The 19,821-nt window shown below is 40.8% G+C and overlaps 1 protein-coding gene across 1 annotated transcript in view; it reads left to right on the forward strand.

The window, feature by feature from the left end:
- The window catches only part of LOC140202087 (scavenger receptor cysteine-rich domain-containing protein DMBT1-like), a 72,853-nt gene that overhangs the window by 12,132 nt on the left and 40,900 nt on the right, over window positions 1-19,821 (forward strand). The window contains exons 3-4 of the mRNA XM_072266949.1: window positions 8,040-8,354; window positions 9,665-9,979. Coding sequence (XP_072123050.1) covers window positions 8,040-8,354; window positions 9,665-9,979 — 630 coding nt within the window. The remainder of the gene's footprint in view (window positions 1-8,039; window positions 8,355-9,664; window positions 9,980-19,821) is intronic.

The raw sequence follows: 19,821 nt of genomic DNA on the forward strand, positions 1-19,821 counted from the left end.
GAGTCGAAGTGGGGAATAAACGTGGAAATGTGTCACAGAATGATTCAAAAAAAATTTAAAAAGTCCTGCAAACACAAATCAACAGCAAATTAATTTGCATAAAGTGGCAAAAGTATAACGTTAAATCTGAATGCGCGCTGTGTCTACTAAAATAGGTCGAAAGTAAAACCACGTACAATTTGTATCATCTCATTTTAGTACAGAATGCGATCGCATAATAACCAAATGCTGTAACTAAGCATTGAAAGTTGTTCGACTTAAGGGAAGTTGTGGGAAAATAAAAGTGTGTGGATAGTCTTATGATTGCCAATTTGAATTAAAGAGTCTGTGAGAAAGCTTTCTGTTGGAAATTCTCATGAACATCCATGGTTGGTAATTCAAAACTGTTACCAGAAAACACAAAACTCATATTCTCCAGTAAAGATAACAAGGTGAATTTTTTTTTATACGTTGAAGAAGTGTCAGCAATATTTCAGTTCATATTTTAATTAATTTACCTTACTTTTGGAATTGGATCATTTGAAAATGCTGTGATACATTCAAACTATTAATTAATATATTCAGTCAGGATATTAATCATATCAACAATTAATATATACGAGTCTTGAAGTAAATTCTATTGAAACTTCCCCTTCAATGCAATATATATATATTTTTTTTTTGATATCCCAGATACCGAAATGTTTCATATTCAGCCATAGGTTGCGTTGTCTCTTGCTACTTGGTTTTGCATTGTACTGGCGCTATTTTATCTTTCTAGGAGTTTGCAAAATTGAATTTTGCTCATTGATCAAAGATGTTTTACTTTTTCAGACTATAACACATATGAGCAGGAATAGACCATTCAGCCAATCGAGTCTGCTCTAACATTCTATCATAGCGAATCCCGGATGCCACTTGAACCCATACATCTTGCTTTTCGGACCTTAAGGTCATGATCAATCAAGAAACTATCAATTTTGCACTTTATAAATAAATATAGCTGTGGGTTCCACAGTTTTCTCTGGCAGAGCATTACTCAGATTCATTATCTCTAGCTAAAACACAAATAAATCCTCCTTTCCTTGGTTCTAAATAGTCTCCTCTCAATTCCAACGTTGTGCCCGCTCGGGCAGGACACCACTACCATAGGAAACATTCTCTCCACTCCAATTTACCGAAAGCTTTCAATATTCTGTTGGTTTCAATGAGATCCTCCTCGCATTCTTCGAAATTCATGAGAATACAGGCCCAACGCTGTCAAACTCTACCTATATGCTAACCACTTCGTTCCCGGTATCATCATAGTGAAGCTCTGCTGGCATTGTCCAATGACAAGACATACCTTCTGATGGATGTGTCCGAAACCTGTTCCCAATATCCCATGTGTGGCCTGGCCCGAGTTCCATAAAGGTTCAGCATTATCTCGTTGTTTTATTTATTTATTTATTTATTTTTGCATTCTATTCCCCTTGAAATCAGTGCTAACATTGCCTTTGCCTTCTTTACCACAGAGTCAACATGTAAATTCACCTCCTGAGAGTCTTGATAGTGGACCCTGCAGCCGCTTTGCACTGCTGATGTTTGAATGTTCTCCCATTTAGATAATATTTTGCACCTCTGTTCCTTTTATCAAAATGCAATATCATACATTCCCCAACACTGCTTCCATCTGCCACTTTTTTGTCTGTTCTTCCAATTTATCTGCATCATTCTGCAATCGCATTGTTTCCTCAGCACTGCCTACCACTCCGTGCATCTTCGTATCAACAGCAGCCTTTGCCACAAAGCCATCAGGTGATTATCCAAATCCCTGACAATCAACGTGAAAAGTAGCAGTCCCAATAGTGACCCTTGATAGTGACTAGTCACGGGCAGCCAACCAGAAAAAGGCTTATTTTTTCTCACTCGCTGCTTTCTGCCTGTGAGCCATTTCAGGTATTTAAATCAAAATAGATACGAGGTTAAAGTTGCCCTGACAGGGAGTGGAGGACATCTGCAGTATTCCAGCTGAGACAAATGTTCCAAAGTTCATATATTTTGTTCAGATGAAGTCTTGTTTCAGAAGTTACAATCCAACGGGATTTCTGCTTTTAAACATTAATAATTCGCGCCACTGTCAAGGAAGATACCCCTTCACGTTGTGGGTGCCATGAAAAAATTGCAGACTCCTGGTAAAGCTATCTGTACCTTCGTTTGCCTCTTGTGAGGGAGCAGAAGATTGAAGGCTCTCCAATAATGTCCCAAAGGACTGAAGTATAAGACAAGAAATTGAGGACTGGGTATCCTAATATCAGCGAGAGCTACGTTACCAGGAGGGGATTCGGAGACAATAACTATGTTTATTCAGGAGAATCGGATTGTTTTGTCCGTTGAAAGTCGTGTGCCATGCGTCTGATTGAGCTTTTTTTCTAAAAGCTAATGAAATCCATTGACAAGTTCAAAGCGGTAAACGCATTCTCGATGGACTTTACTTAAGTCTTCGGCAAAGATCCGAATGACAGGATAGTTCAGGAGGTTAAAGAGAGAAGTAGCTATGTGGTCCAGTACTTATCTTCATCGACCAAGGTTTTGTGCAGAGTTAGACCATAAGACAAAGGAGCAGAAGTCGGCCATTCGGCTCATCGAGTCTGCTCCGCCATTTTATCATGAGTTGATCCATTGTTCCATTTAGCCCCACTCCCCGCCTTCTTACCATAACCTTTCATGCCCTGGCTACTCCGATACCTATCAGTCTCTGCCTTAAATACACCCAATGACTTGGCCTCCACTGTAGCCCGTAGCAACAAATTCCATAGATTATCCACCCTTCGGCTAAACACAAAAATCTTCGCATCTCTGTTCTGAATGGGCGCCCTTCAATCCTTAAGTCATGCCCTCTCATACTAGACTCCCACATCATGGGAAACAACTTTAACACATCCACTCTGTGTCCAAGCTGGCGGAAATTCCAGAGAACTAAGTGTCGATTCCGAGGTTGTTGGGCTCGTAGATGAAGACAAGAGGAACCCTATCCCTGAACAGGTGTCCAAAGGATGGAGTATGAGCATAGTTGAGTGAAATATAAGAGATGCAGTTGAGGGCAGTTTTGATGGCAGAGAAAGGGTAGCAGCTTTCTTTGCAAAAAGAAAGACATCTCCTTCATTCCAGAAGGGAAAGCCTAACCCTGAAAGTAGATGCGGCGGAGTTGGAGGAATTAAGAGAAGGGGGTGTTTTGTTTGACAAGTAATAGGTTTGGAAGAGGTATTGCCCAGGTAGCTATGAATGACCACGTGTTTATAATAGACATCAGTACATTCGCTGTTTCCAGAGATACACTGAGATCGAAACAGGGCAGGAATTTTTTGGAAATGGTCCAGGTAATTTTGAGGTCAGGGTGGAAGTGCAAGGCATAGCTTATGAAGTTGACAAGCTCCGCATTTGTGAAGGGAGCAACACCAATGCTGTCATCGATGTTGCGTAGAAAAAGTGGGGAAGGACCCACGTGGAGGCTTAGATTTTTTCAATGTATCCGACAATAATGCAGGCACAGCTGGAACCCATGCAATGGCCCATAGCTATACTTTTTCTTTGAAGGAAGTATGAGGAGGCAAAGAAGCAATTATTAACTGTGAACACATGTTCCACTAGATGAAGACGAGTTTTGTGGGAGTGGAACTGTTTGGGTTTGGTGTCCAGAAAGAAATGAAGAACTTTTATGCCTTCCTGAAAGAAGATGGAGCTACTGGACATCCCTAGTGCGGGACAGGGAACTTGAAAGGATCCGGAACGTTTGAAGTGTCATAGATGTTCGGAGGAAGGGAATGAACTGTGGATATAAAACAGAGCCGCGGTACACACTTATGCGTTCAGTGGCTCCGGAAAAAGCCCTTTCAAAACTTTGGGATGTAGTACATCTGGTGCAACTGATGTATCTACCTTAAGACGTTTGCCTAGCTTACTTTCCCTTTTAAGAAAACTGTACTCATTCCTGCTCCCTGTCATTCACGGATCTCTGGAGCGCTGTTAGGGTCTTCCACAGTGAAAGCTGATGCAAAGAAATTATTAACAACATACTTTGTTGTTTTTGCCCCCATTACTACCTCGTCAGCATAACTTTCCAGTGTTCAGTGTTCCACTATCAACTCTCATCTCCCTTTTGCTGTACTTATAACTGAAAAAAAAAGCTTCCTGTTTTATACTATTGTCCAGTTTGCCCTCATATTTCAGGTTTTCCCTTCTTATGGCTTTTTTGTTGCCTTTCTTGGATTTTTAAAACTTCCCAAGCATCCAACTTCCCACTCACTTTTGCTACATTAAGTTGCCCTTTCCTTGTTTTTTGTGCCATCCTTAACTCCTCTAGTCAGCCAGGGTTTCATACAACTGCCATTTGAGAACTTCTTCCTCTGCAGGCCATATCCGCCCTGCGCCTTGTGGACTATTCTCAGAAATTTGAGCCATTTCTATTCTGCCATCATTCCCGACAGTAACCTTCTCCAATCCATCTGGGTAAGCTCCTTTCTCATGTTTCTCTAATTTCCTTTATTCCATTGCGATACTAAAACGTGGGAGTTCTGCTTCTGCTACTCAAATTGCTGTATGAATTCAATCATGTTATGACCATTGCATCCTAATGATTTCTTTACCTGAAGTTCCCCAACAAAATCTGGATTATTGCATGACACCCTTTCTAAGATCGTTTTTCAATGAGGAGGCTCAAACACAGTCTACTCTAAAAAAGCCACCTCTTAGGCATTTAACAAATTCCCTTTCTTGTGATCTGACACCAAGATTATTTTTCCAATACCATTTCATATTGGATTTCACCATTACAATTGCAACATTGCACATATTGCATGCCCTTTCCTGCTCCCTTTGCAATCTCAACCCCGTATCTTGGCAACTAATATATGATTCCCATAATGTTTTTCTTTTACCTTTTCCATTTCCTAACGCCACTCACAAAGATTTAACGTTCCCTGACCCTATGGCACTCATTTTGATGTTGTAATTGCATCTCTTTCCGACACTGTTTATGCATTCCTACCTGTATTTTCGATATTAAGTATATCGTTTGATATTTTGCTTCCAACTATCACCTTCTTTCAGCTACGGCTCAGTAATGCCAGCAACGCAACACTAATAAATCACTAATTGTGCCACAAATTCACCCAACCAATTTCGAATACTTATTGTATTTAAACACAGTGCATTCAGTCTTGCCTTCATCGCTCTTTTTGATTTTCGCCTTTCTGGTACAATTTATCTCTTTGACAGATAAAGAGATTAAAATCTTTGTGCATATAGCTACAACTGGAGAAGAGGGCTGTGGAGAATACTGTGAATAAAATACTAGGGCTATTTGTAACGGCCCACAGAAGGACTTGATAACATTTCAGAACCAACGAAACTCACAATCATATTAAAACAATGTGCATCATGCAGATTTCCCACAAAGAAACAGAAAGAGGAATACTCGATTCACTCTGAGATTGGTACAGTCATTCCTGAGAAGGAACTTCACAAACACCGTCAACAATCTTTGTTTCAAAGAGGGAACCAAAGCACGGGGTTGATAGAATATACATAAACATTAAATTTCAAATTTAAAGTGGATTTGTTACCGAACTACATATATATCACAATTAATATATATGAATTTTGTACTTATGCCGCCGTTAATAGTAAAAAAAAAAAAAAAAAATCTACCTCTGCCACTACTACGTCAACAAAATAAACCGTGGCATTTTCCAAGGCAACTCTTGAAGTCGACAAAGGTTCTGTCTCGCTGCAAACTGTCTCTAATTTATTGAATCAAAACAGAAACAATGAAACAAGCTTTACCATAAAACCCTTTTTATACACGGATGAAATTAGAAATTCTTTCATCAGTTAAGCTAAAATAATTAATTGAATCGTAGATGTATTTTGTAAAGATGTCAACAATGAACTTTGGACTGGATAAATACTTAACATAAAGAAATGTGCACTGGAGCTTAGGGAATACAAAACAGAACAACACAACATGATAAAACTGATGGATGATTATGAAACATTTAAGTATCTGGGATATCAACAAGGAAAGAAAATAGATCATAATATGGTAAAGGCAAAATAATAATACAGAATTTACTTCAAGGCTTCAGAAAATCTGCAAAATTGAGATTAAGAGAAAAATTATAGGAAAAACAATAAACACTTTCGCTATACCAATATTAATGTATTTATTTTTGCATGATTTTTTCCAACACCGATCTGGAATATTTACAAAGAAAGTAATAACTGAGATTACAAATTCATGTTCATCCAAATGCTCTTAGATTACATCTACGTGTGGCAGAAGGGGAAAGCGGAAAAACAGACACTACAAAGCTACAAAATAGTCAGATGAAACTTCAGGGATATAATTTCATCAACGAAAACGGTAATCAGTACTCCAGGCAAGCATATTCCATTCTGATAAGAAGTATACACTACTACACGTTATTATGACCATGGGTAAGGAAAGGTACGTCGCACCCAGAATATCTCCCGTTAGCGGATGACTTCCTCCCACGCTCTTCTGACGTAGTGGGAAATCGCTTACGAGACATTTTACAGCAATGGTTTGCCATTGCCTTCTGCCGGGTGAGTTGCTGTTTTTTTTTCTTCAAAGAGATCTTAACGCAGCACTGAGGAAAAGCGTGCAAGGGAGCCGGCTGGATTCGAGCTCGTGACCTCCAGCCCCGCAGTCGAGCACTGATAAATAAGACCATATGCCAGAAAAATAGAGACATTACAACTATTTAAGAAAACGTTAGCCAATGGGACAGCATTAGGAAGACATCGATGGAAGACATCCGCACGAACTGACCAAATTAGATGTCGAACGCCTGGCTCAGAGTTTGAGACCTCTTCCCAGAAACAGAACGGTTTCTTGTGGCAAGACAGGATCCGGAGCTTAAAAAAAAAAAATCAAAAAAAATCAAAGATACATAATAATAGCCCAACAAATACAAAATGGCAAGTGTAGAAAATACAGAGAAAACACAGACATAATGCAACATATAACAGGATCATGTAGCTGTATAACACAAACTGATTACTTATACTGGCACAATCAACTGGTAGATATCAATTATCAAAATCTTAATTTAATATGCCAATTTATAAATAAAATGACACCTTAGTACATATCCCAGCCTGGTGTAGTTTTAAGTCAACATCCACGAAGTACATTCAATAGAAAAGTATATACGAGGGTTGATTGATAAATTCGTAGGCTAAGGTAGAAGGAGTCAATTTTAGTAAACCTAGCACCTTTATTTTTCAACATAGTCCCCTCATACATTTACATGCTTAGTTCAACGGTCGTGGAGCATACTGATCCCCTCTTTGTAGAAGTCGGCGTCTAGGACCTCCAGAGGTGGTCTACAGCAGGGGCGATTGATAAGGTCTTGCCCTAAGATAGAAGGAGATGAGTTCTTAACTTCAAACTTTCTGCCTAATCACTCAAAGAGTTGCCTTGCACGAATATGTAACGAGAACTCATCTCCTGATGTCAATCACTCCTGATGGTCAAAGACGCCGACTTCAAAAAAGAAGGGATCCGTATGTCCACGACCGCTGGACTAAGTGTCGAAGTGTAGGAGGGGAATATGTTGAAAAATAAATGTGCTAGGTTTTCTAACATTGACTCCTTCTACCTGAGACCACAGACTTATCAATCACCCTTAGGGACCATCAATTAAAGGAAGTGTGCGACATAAAGTACATGTAAGAACCCGTTCTTGTCAGGGACATAACCTAATGTTCGCAGCAATGGTCGTTATTTGTTAGGGCGTTCGAAAGGAACACGTTCCAGCCAGAACACCAGCAGATTTTCAGAACAATTAATATTCAATTATTAGAAATAGATAATCCAGTGCTAACGAGGTGAAAAGCAAGGTTGCATGCACGTCCGTTCACTTATACTGCACAGCCACATTTAGAATGGTGTTCATTCATGAATAAGGTGAACAGGAAGTACCTTCTCCGTTGTATTAGTGTACTCTGCTGTGCTATTGGGTGAAATTAACTGTCTTCAAATATTACTAAAATAGGGAAGGATGGACCACGACTGGTTGGCGGGGAGAACAGATGCTCTGGCCGTGTGGAAATCCAGCATGGAGACCAATGGGGGACACCTTGTGATGAGTACTTCAGCCTGGAAGATGCAAGCGTGGTCTGCGAACAGTTACAGTGCGGTACAGTAAAAACAACTCCCAAAGATGCTTATTTTGGTGAAGGCAAAGGTCCGTTGTGGAACGATAACTACCGCTGTCTGGGAAAAGAGTCACGATTAGCTGATTGTCCAGTCTCAACTTGGAGTCAGATTAGTTGTTCACATGCGAATGACGCCAGTCTGATCTGCACCGGTGAGTCACAGAAAATATATGACTGAAGTAAAATGCCCTTTGATCGAAGATATATTCAAAACAGTAACCTTTTAATCAATTGAATGTCTCTGCCGTTTAGTGGCATTCATGTATGATTGTGATTTGAAGTAGAAGGTTGGTGTGTCTTTGTTTTCCATTGATAGTCCAGCAGGCCATTTCCGTTATCTCACAAATGTACGATACTTGAGTACAGAGAAAACGTGTTCTGATATTTAGAGTATAATTACACAAAAGGAAGAAGGATGATGACAATTGATATAGCAGGATAGTAGCTTTGGCACGATGTAGATACCCTCACATACAGAAACGTAATATTTGCGTAGATACTACTGAAGTCATAGATTTCATTGAAGATGTCATAGGAGGCAAGATGAAAGGAAGGGCCGCATTTAAGCTGCCTGAGTAAGAAGAAAATCTGATATTGTTACCTAAAACATAGAACACCGCGGCCCGGCACTCTCCCTTCCCACAATATTTCCCCGACCTTTTTAACCTACTCTAAAATCAGTCTAATCTTTCCTTGCTGCACAAACGTCCGTTTTGTTTCTGTCGTCCGTGTGCCTATTTAAGGGTTTCTTAAATGTCCCTAATGTATCGGCCTCTATCAACACCAGTAACAGGACGATCCAAGCACACGCCAACCTCTGCGTGAAGGATTTAACTCTGAAATCCCAGCGATGCGTTAATCAAACCACTTTAAAATTAAGCTTGCTTGTACTTGCCATTTTTTCCCTTGTGGTAAGTCCCTATGTATCGACTTTATAAAATACCATTACCATCCTGTACACCTCTATCGATTAACACCTTATTCCACTTCACTTCAAAGAGAAACTCCATGGCATATTTATTTCTCGGTGTGATTTTTTTTTTTTTCCGTAACACCCCAAACCACCCAAACCGAAAGTAGTGAGAGGCAGCAAATCCCTCAAATCCCGTCTGCGGTGCTTGACTTTGCTGTCAGGTAACAAAGTAAAGAAACTTGCGAAAAACCCCGCTCACGTCAACGGAGAATTGTCAGTCAGGTATTAGAATACGTAATGCATTCAGCATTTATCAGTACATTCAAAGTTTAACCAGCCTGTCACACGTTTTCAGTCCAATTTCCTGCGATAAACTACAGAAGTTATTCTTATAGTTTTATTATTGACTGATGAACTTTATTGATGCTGCTCGTATTCAAAGTAACATGTAGAAAATTCATGTGTAAAACATACTTTACAGGCAATAGTTGGAAATGTGCAGAATGGCTTGAAATAATATCTTTTTACCCCATTTTTTCGATATCGCAGATGAAATTTGGTCCTTGAGACTGAGCGATGGGGGCAGCCGCTGCGATGGCCGAGTGGAGATGTATGATAAAGGTACTTGGCGTAGAGTGCAAGATAAATTTTGGACCATCACTGAAGCAAGAGTTGTCTGCAGACAACTGCGTTGCGGCTCGGCGATAGCTGCCTACAACTGCTCAAAGTACAGAGAGAATAAACGGCCCGTGTTGTTGACCGAACTTCAATGTGAAGGAAACGAGTCGCACCTCCGAAACTGCAAGAGCTCCGTGTCGAAGCGATCTTCCTCTGACATCACGGGTGTTGGTGTCCTGTGTTCAGGTGAATATTGTTAAAAGGTGTGCATTGGAAATTTCTAAACAGGTGTCGCCATCAATAATAAGTTGAGATATGCAGAGCCATTGAGTCATATAGATATGTATTGGGCTAGCTGGTCATGAGGGCACTGACAATCAACTCACCTTTTGTAGGATTTCGATCTTATACCACACACTTCAACCTACTACAAAAATTCATCACCCCACTGCTTCGCAGACTCTAAAATTTATTTGGATATCAGAGAGAATTTACAATGTACAACTTTGGGAGGTGAACCAAAACCTAAGTACAGATGAAAGTCACATCTTTAGGGACAACATATGTAAAACTCGCACTATCTGGCATTGAATCTGCTTCACTGGATCTGTGATGCAACCGCTTCAGATGCTGCGTACACGATATTGCTCTTTCATTCATCATTGGGTTGTGCGGCAGCAGTGCGACAGAATGAGCGATTTAATTTACCTGCTACCTTAGATGTAATCAATTATCGCTACGAGATTTATATTAACTCTCTCAGAGCTCTCAAGCAAAGTCTTATTACGCAATGTCGAAATGACAGGATATGCACGTTGACATTGAAAGCGGAAATCAAGCATTTTAGCCAACACAGGAGGACTTCAGATATGCGAGTTTGCAAAGTGGTGATTGGAAAGGGAAGATATTGTGAATCTTAGAGAACTGTTAATTATTCACTGTGATGACTGCTGAAATATCAGAGTCAGGAGAATACATGTTGGAGTTCACTGTAATATGTCAAAATGTGACATTTTTTTAAAGTACTGAAGCACGGTAAATCTCTGCTGAGTTGTCGAAACTAGGGAGTCAGACAGATTTCAGACTGATGCAAGGGGAATTTATTTTTCTTTTTTTTATTGATTTATATTAATAATAAGGATAAATACAAACCAGAGGAGAGATGATCTCAAATACACATTTCAATAATAGTACAAACAAAGAAAGGGATATACACTGTCAAAATCATATATATTATTACGCTAATATAAAGAATGAAAAGAATCACTTCTCCACTTAACAGTTCATAGCAAAAAACATACTCAAGGTTTCTACTTATTGATAAAAAAACACTAAACCATCCTGAAACAAAAAAAAAATGTGTCTGTGTGTGGGGGGGGGCGGTGGGACTGGTCAGTCCATATTGAGGATACAATTAAAAAAAAGGGGAAAAAATCTTCTGGTCAAATCTAAAACTTCGCGGAGAAGAAAAAGAAAATAACTGAAAAAGTAAGAAGAATTAGATCGTATGAAAATATTGAATAAAAGGTCGCCACTTTTGTTCAAATTTAAACGTTGTATCAAGCGTCCGACTCCATATTTTCTCCAAACTTAAACAAGGCATTATGGAGGAGAGCCAAATGGGAAAAATTAGTCGGTGGATTGGGATCCTTCCAGTACAATAGAACAGCTCTGCTAGGCAATAAAGTTGAGAAAGCTATCATGCGTTGAGCGGAAGCAGCAACTTTTCCAGCTTATGTTGGAATAATCCCAAAGTTTGCTGTAAATGAATTAGGTTGTACGTCCAAACCTATGACTTTTCATAACGTTCTAAAAACATCTCTCCAAAAATTATTTAACTTTATGCAGGACCAAAGCATATGAGTTAAGGTAGCCACCTCATTGTTAGATCTGTCACAGGTAGGATTTACATTAGAAACAATATGCGCTAGTTTATCTTTAGATGTATACTCAATCAAGGAGAGACGAGCATAGATAGATGAATCATTAACTAAATGACAAATTTTATTCCACTGATTATTTAAAAGTGACGCTTGAAGTTCCAATACCCAAGCACGTTTAACTTTATCATTAGACATCATTCGTAAATTCAATAGTCGTTTATAGAAAATGGCTATCAATCCTTTTTGAAATGGCTTAAACTGAAAGATAACATCTATCATAGTTGGCAAATGAGCAAATGGGTAATTCAGTAACAAATCGCGTAAAAGAAAAAATCCTGACTTGTAAATGTCTAAGAAATGGTGCATTAGCTAAATCATATTTGTCCACTAGCTGGGACAAAGACATTAAACAATCTTTTAAAAACAAATCGAGATAAGTTTTCTTTCCCCTTAGATTGCCATGGTAAAAAGGCCTTATCTAAAATTGATGGTTTAAAAAAAAATAGCTAACATGGATATTACTGGAAAGAACAAAGCTTTTTAAGACAAAAAATCTGTGAAACTGAAACAAAATTTTTAATGTATGTCTAACAATGGGACTAAGATCTTGTCTACCAATCTTAGAAAACAAACAGGGAAGAGGAGCTCCCAGTAAATTAGCTAAAGAAATCCCCTTTACGGAGTTCTCCTCCAAATCTAACCATGAAGGACGGGCCTGGCTGAGTAGTGGACAGGTCTTTCTGCGGGGCAGGTTTTGTCTACACAAACTTAGAGTTTTTTTTTTCCCTAGAGGTGACCAGAACGTTGATTAATGGTAGATAGTGAATGTGTGCCAGATGGACTTTAGCAAGGCAATTGATAAAGTTCGCATGGGAGCTCATCAAGATAGTTGAATCTCTTGACATTTAGGGTGAGGTAGTAATTTGGATGTGACATTGGATTCGCGAGAAACGCCAGAAAGTAACAGTTGCCACTCCGACTGGAGGCCCGTGGTTAGTGTTGTGCCGCAGGAATCATAACTTAATCCGTTGTTATTTGTCGTATATGTCTGTTCTATGTATATAAATCAATGGCCTGGAGGATAATGTAGTAACTGGATCTACAAATTTCCGGATTGAGGATCAGTGAACAGTGTGGGAGGCTACCAAATCTTGCAGAGAAATGTAGAGCAGCTGGGAAAAAAAAAATGGGCTGACAACGACATGAAATTTGTTGCAGGATAGTTTGAAGTGTTGCGCTTTTGAAAGAAAACCAGGGAAGGACTAACATAGTGAGCGGCAGGTAATGGGGTGTGCTGCAGAACGAGTGATCTGGGAATACAGATCTGTAATTCCTTGAAAGTGGTGTCACAGTAATATAGAGTCATAAAGTGAGATTTGGGCACTCTGGCTGCATAAATCAAAGAACTAAGCACAGCAGTTGTGATGTTACATTGAAGTCGGATAAAAGTTATTTTATATGGCAAAGTTATTTCCCACGGTAGGGGATTCTAGGACATGAGGGTGCAAATTCAGGATTGAAGGACGTCCTTTTAAAATTGAGATGCGGAAAATTACTTCAGAGGGTGGTAAATCTGTGGAATTTATTCCCTGAGTAGCTGTGGAAATCATTGGGTGTATATAAGGAAGAGATAGATAGTTACGGATTAGCCAGGGCATCAAAGTGTAAGGGGTGAAGGTATGGAAATGCGGATGTCTGGAAGAATTGGATCAGCACATGATGGAATGGCGTAGCAGAGTCGGTGGACCGAATGACCTACTTCTGCTCCTATATCTTATGGTCTTATGGTCTTATACAGTTTGAAAATAGATTTATTATTGAAATCTGTATCGAGAATACCGTTCCCCGATTCGTCCAACCACAGGCAGTTACGAAATTTTAATACAGAATAATATCCTTGGAGGCTTCCTGTAAGGTGGATTACTGATTATTGCTTTTGGATAAACCACCCTGAGTTTCATACATCCTCATCGTCTTCATCTGAGTTACTTGCTTCCGCACAACCTGAAACTCAGGCAGGGGAGTGTAAAGGTTCTGTTCAGTACATTTAGGGAATGAGGAAGGAGGATGACGAGCAGGACCTCGAATGTCGTAATCCCTGGATTAATCCCAATTCCACGAGCTATTGAAGGTCAGCCAGCACAGGAAGATAGCGCAGATGAATGAGTGGCTGAGGAGATGGTGCAGGGTTCAGGGTTTCAATTTCTTGGATTATTGGAATCTATTCCGGGCGAGGGACAATGTGTACAAGTGGACCGGATTGCACCTGAACTTGAGGGGAACGAAAACTCTGGGAGGCAGATTTGCTAATACTACTGGAGAGGGTAAAACTAGATTTGCAGGGGGTTGGGGACCACAGTGCAGAGGTTGAGGTGGATGGTGCACAAGTAATGAGGAAGGATAGGTAGATGATGGACAAAGAAGAACTCATCCAGGTAGTATGAGTTGAGTCGATCCTAATGCGAGGTGTATAATACGCAAGGAATACGAAAATGGATCAATACGTGAATACGTGGAACTATTACAGCGATATGGGTGGCTCAGTGGCAGGAATGGCTACTGAGTGTGCTGAGCTTTAGATGTTTGGAAAAAAAAAGACAGGGAGGGAGGCAAAAGAGGTAGCGGTGTGTCAGGACTAATCAAGGATAGTATCATGGCTACAGAAAAGGAGGAAGTCATGGAGGAATTGCCTACTGAGTCATTATTGGTGGAAGACAGTAACAGGTAGGGGTAAAGACACCACTGAGTGTTTCTTTATAGACCACCCCAATAGTAACAAAGACATAGAAGAGCAGATATGATGGTCATTTCTGGAATGGTGTAATAATAATAGGGTTGTTGTGATAGGTGACTTGAACTTTGCTAATATTGACTGGCATGTCTTTAAAGCAGGGAGTTTAGATCGGGTGAAGTTTGTTAAGTGTATTCAGGAAGTGTTCCCGACAAAACATGTAGATACTCCAACTAGAGGAGATGCTGTATCTGATCTAGTTTTGGGAAGTGAACCTGATCAGGTGTCAGATCTACCGGTCGGAGAGCTTTCTGGACGTAGTGATCACAACTCTATCTCTTTTACAATGGCACTGAAGAAGGATAGGAATCGAGAATTTGGAAAAAAAAGACATTTAATTGGTGTAGGGGGAAATACGATTCTATTAGGCGGAAACTTGGTACCAAAAATTGGGAGCAGGTGTTCTCAGGGCAACCCACAGCAGAAATGTCGCAAATTTTCAGGGGAAATTTGCATACGTTCTGCATTGACATGTTCAAATGAGACACAGAAAGGATGATAGGGTAAAACAACCATGGAGTATAAATGAAGTAGCAAATCTAGTTAAGAAGAAAAGAAAAGCTTACGAGAGTTTCAAGAAACTGGGTACTATTTGAGCTGTAGAAGATTACAGAGGTGTCAGTAAGGGGCTCAAGAATGCAATTAGGAGCTAGAGGGGGCCGTGAGAAGGCCTTGGCGAGCAGGATTAAGGAAAAACCCAAGGAATTCTACAAGTATGTGAAGAATAAGAGGATGAGCTGTGAGAAAATAGGACCAATCAGGAATGGGATGGAAACGTGTGCACAGTGCTGAGGAGGTAACAGCGGAACTTAATAAATACCTTGCTTCAGTTTTCACAAGTGAAAAGGAAGTTGGCAATTGTGGAAATGACAGAGTTAAACTTTTGACTGTATAAATACTTCTCAGCATGGCTTTGTCAAGTGCAGGTCATGTCTTACGAGCCTGATGATTTTTTTGAGGCACATGCAGAAAGTACTGAGGCATGGGGTCAAAGGAGACATTGTTTTCTGGATCCAGAAATGGCTTGCCCACAGAAGGCAAAGTGCGATTGTAGATGGTTAGCTTTCTGCATGGAGGGCATGTTCCACATGGATCTGTTCTAAGATCCCACCACTTTCTGAGTTTTATAATTGATCTGGATGAGGAGCTAGAACGGTATGTTAGTAATTTTGCTGATGACACAAAAATTGAGGGAGTTGTGGGTATTCTGAAGGGTTGCCAGAGGTTACAGGGCGACACCGATAGGATGCAGAACTGAGCTGAAAACATGGCAGATGGGGTTAAACCCAGGTAAGTGTGAAGTGGTTCATCTTGGGAGGTCAAATTTGAAGACAGAGTATAATGTTAAAGGTAATTCTCTTGGCAGTGTGGAGAGTCAGAGAAATCTTGGCTCGATGTCTATAGGGCACTCAAGGCTGCTGCGCAGATGGGCAGTACTATTCAGAGAGTATGATGTGCTGCCTTCATCAATGGTGGGATGGAGTTCAAAAGACGTGAGGTAATGTTGCAGATATATAAAAGCGTTCTTAGATCCCACTCGGAGTACTGTGTTTTGTTTTCGGCATCTCACTACAAGAAGGATGTGAATACTATACAGAGAGTGCAACGGAGATTTACAAGAATGTTATCTGGAATGGAGAACTTTCCTTTGAGAATAAGTTGAGTGAAGGAGACGTTTCCCCTTGTAGGGACGGAAAATGGGAGGTGAACTGATAGAGGTGTATAAGATGATGATGAGACGCATTCATCGTGCTGATAGCCAGAGGCTTTATCCCAGCGCTGGAATGGCTAACATTAGGGGCCATAGTTTTATGGAGCTTGAAAGTAAGTACAAGGGGGATGGCACAAGTAAGTTTTTCAAACTGAGAGTGATGGGTACGTGGAATACACTGCCAGCGATGGTGGCAGAAGCTGATACAATAGCATTTTTTTAAGAAACTCTTCGATAGGTACGTGAATCTTAGAAAAATAGAGGGGATGCAGTAGGGAAATTCCCGGCAGTTTCTAGAGTGGATCACATAGTTGGCACAACATCGTAGGCCGAAGAGCTTGTGATGTGCTGTACATTTCTTTGCTTCCATGTTTCTATTAAACTCCTTCTTTGATGTCTTAACAACTAGCTCTTCAAAGTCTGGCCTTGACCAGGTTTCTGTGTCGCCGTTATTGTCGTTGGACTCGGTCTGCATGGCCCGCCGCTGTTCCTCTGCCTTCTCCTCCTTCTCCGACAGTCAGATGGCGAACTGGGCCAGATCAGCAGGTCAGTGCCTGAGCACCTCCACGCCGAAGGCTGTAAGAGGTCGATGAGGACGGGCAGGATCTCATAAATCAACCTAGCTCATTACCAGTAACTGATTAACTGGCGTGTTCTGGCAGACAGGTGGTTAGAACGTTGATGAGATAAGACATTGATGAGAATTGATTTCCTGTATGAAGTCCATTTCTGGCCACCCGCTTACAGGAAATATGTTAACAAGACTGGAAAAGTGCAGAGAAAATCTACAATAATGTTGCCAGGACTTGAGGCGTTTTAGGGAAACGTTAAGTATGTCAGATCTTCAGGACCTGGACTGCTGGAGAAAGGCAAGAGGCTGTATAAAGCCAAACAAAATTATGAGGATTATAGATAGCCTAAATGCAAACAGTAGGTTGTCACTGACATTTGGTGAGACTAAAACAATACGCCAGAGATTAACGGCAAATGATGAAATAGTTAAGCGGACTCGGAGGTGTATCTTCTACACTCAGAAGGTGCTGACACTGTGGGAAAACTGTCTATGGTGGACACGGGTTCGTTTTTAGCATTTAAAAGAAATTTGAATACATATCCGGAAAAAAATGTTATGGAGGGCAAATGTCCGAATGCAATTCGATGTGAATTAGCATAATAATAGGCTACTAGTCGATGGGCCGAAGAGACTCTTTCCATGCTATGGATCTCCAGGAATATTTGACTCTATAATAGATCGGGCAGAGTAGGCAAACCACGTTTGAACTGAGGACATAGACATGATTGTTCATTGGGGAACAACCAGAAGCCCTGTAAAAAATGTTTCCCATTTGTATGATGTTCAGTCTGTAAAATTCTCTTATCTGAACTATTGACTATAAAGGCGACAGTATAAAATTTATACTTCAACACCTTCTTCACAAAAATTGAATAAATCTCTACAACATCTCTTCCCAGGAGAAGTCCAGTAACAATCTGTACTAACTGTCTGCACAGATTGAGATTTTCTTGGAGATGTAAAATGCCGTGATTATTCAAACATAGAATATCCAGTGAGAACCAACCACAGTCACTGCAGTTTACTTTTCACTAATAAGAATCATGCATCAATGGACATGGCTAAAAGATATGGAACAGTGAGCTATTGCTGCCATCAGTTAAGTTCTTCGATATTAAGGCATGGGTTTCACTGATACATAGGGTGAAGGAGTCTATGTGATTAGATATATTTAACGTGGAAGTACATAAGTGTTTTATCTGGAGGTAATTATATATTTGATTTGAGGGTTAAAGGGAACAGGAGCAGGTGAAATAAAGTCCAACATATAATTCTCCGTAACATCCGCCACCTCTAACGGGATCCCACCACTAAGCACATCTTTCCCTCCACCCCCTCTCTGTTTTCCACATGGATCTCTCCCTACGGGACTCCCTTGTCCATTCGTTCCCACCCCCCCCCCCCCCGTACCCATCCTTCCCCACCGATCTCCGTCCTGGCAATTATCCTTGTAAGCGGAACAGGTGCTACACATGCACTTACACTTCTTCCCTCACCACCATTCAGGGCCCCAGACAATACTTCCAGCTGAGGTGACACTTCACCTGTGAGTTGGCTGGGGTGATATACTGCGTCCTGTGCTCCCGAGGTGGCCTTTTATACATTAGCAAGACCTGACGCGGACTGGGAGATCATTTCGCTGAACACCTACGCTCTGTCCGCCAGAGAAAGGAGGATCCCCCAGTGGCCACGCATTTCAATTTTACGTCCCATTCCCATTCTGATACATCTATCCACAGCCTTCTCTACTGTAAAGATGAAGCCACACTCAAGTTGGAGGAACAGCACCTTATATTCCGTTTGGGTAGCCTCCAACCTGATGGCATGAATATTGACTTCTCAAACTCCCGTTAAAGCCCCACCTCCCCCTCGTATCCCAGACGTTATATATTTATATACACACATTTTTTTTCTCTCTCTCTCTCCTTTTTTTCCTCTGTCCCTCTCACTGCACCCCTTGCCAACCCTCTGGCTTCCCTCGCTCCCCCTTTTCTTTCTCCTTAGGCCTCCCGTTCCATGATCCTCTCATATCCCTTTTGCCAATCAACTGTCCAGCTCTTGGCTCCACCCCTGCCCCTCCTGTCTTCTCCTATCATTTCAGATCTCCACCTCCCCCTCCCACTTTCAAATCACTTGCTCCCTCTTCTTTCAGTTAGTCCTGACGAAGGGTCTCGGCCCGAAACGTCGACTGTACCTCTTCCTAGAGATGCTGCCTGGCCTGCAGCGTTCACCAGCAGCTTTTATGTGTGTTGCAACAGATGAAATGTCGCGTCTTGTATAGATTAGCCATCTTCGTGTTTTGTAGAGGAACAGTGTTGAGCTGCAAGGTGACATAATTCCACGCCTTTTTAATTGTGCGTTATGTTCTTAACCGTCGTAATGTTAGAAAAGAAAAAAAGTGGGCATCCTTAATCACCGCATTCTATGTTTATTTTAAATAAATATGAAGGACGATAGCAAGTAAAGTAAAAGCCAGAGTATTTGTTTGGTTGAAGTTGCTGCATCCTGATCCACGATATCTACCACTAGTGCATAAGGGGAAGAGGCAAATAGAGCCATAGTCAATTTAATGGAAATATGAGACGGAAAATGGAGTGAGAGTAGAGCGAGAACAGGTGGGTTCATTTCGGAGAGTGCACACATGTCAGGTTTAATTCGAATTTAGCCTGCTGTATCATCACAGTGTGCATCACCCCAGGATGAGATAAAAAGAAAAAAAAATACGTCCTTATACCTGTATGTTTCACATTGAGCTCGCAATTTCTGGTCCTCTGTGATAGTAATGTACCATGCTTTCTGTGCTGCCGAACATCCCCATATTCTGAAACTGTAGCTCTGTTTCAGCGGATTCTTGCTGCAGCATTTAAACCAGAATCTTTGAAAATTTGTTGTGTATAGTAGTGCAGTATTAGTTTGGCTTTGAAACTGCAAGTTTTCAACTCTGTGCTCATCACCGCAGTAAATAGATGAGTGCTTATCACCCCAGAAAATAGATGTCTGCTTGACTATAGCTGAAAAGTATGTGAAGAAAGGACATCCATTTGTCTATTCATTAAAGAAACACATTCAATGCCAGAGTACCCCTCTAGCAGGGTAGAAAACTCCTGGTTTGTGTTGCCAGTTGGAACT

The sequence above is a fragment of the Mobula birostris genome, chromosome 8 (assembly GCF_030028105.1).
Source record: "Mobula birostris isolate sMobBir1 chromosome 8, sMobBir1.hap1, whole genome shotgun sequence".
NCBI classification, from domain to species: domain Eukaryota; kingdom Metazoa; phylum Chordata; class Chondrichthyes; order Myliobatiformes; family Myliobatidae; genus Mobula; species Mobula birostris.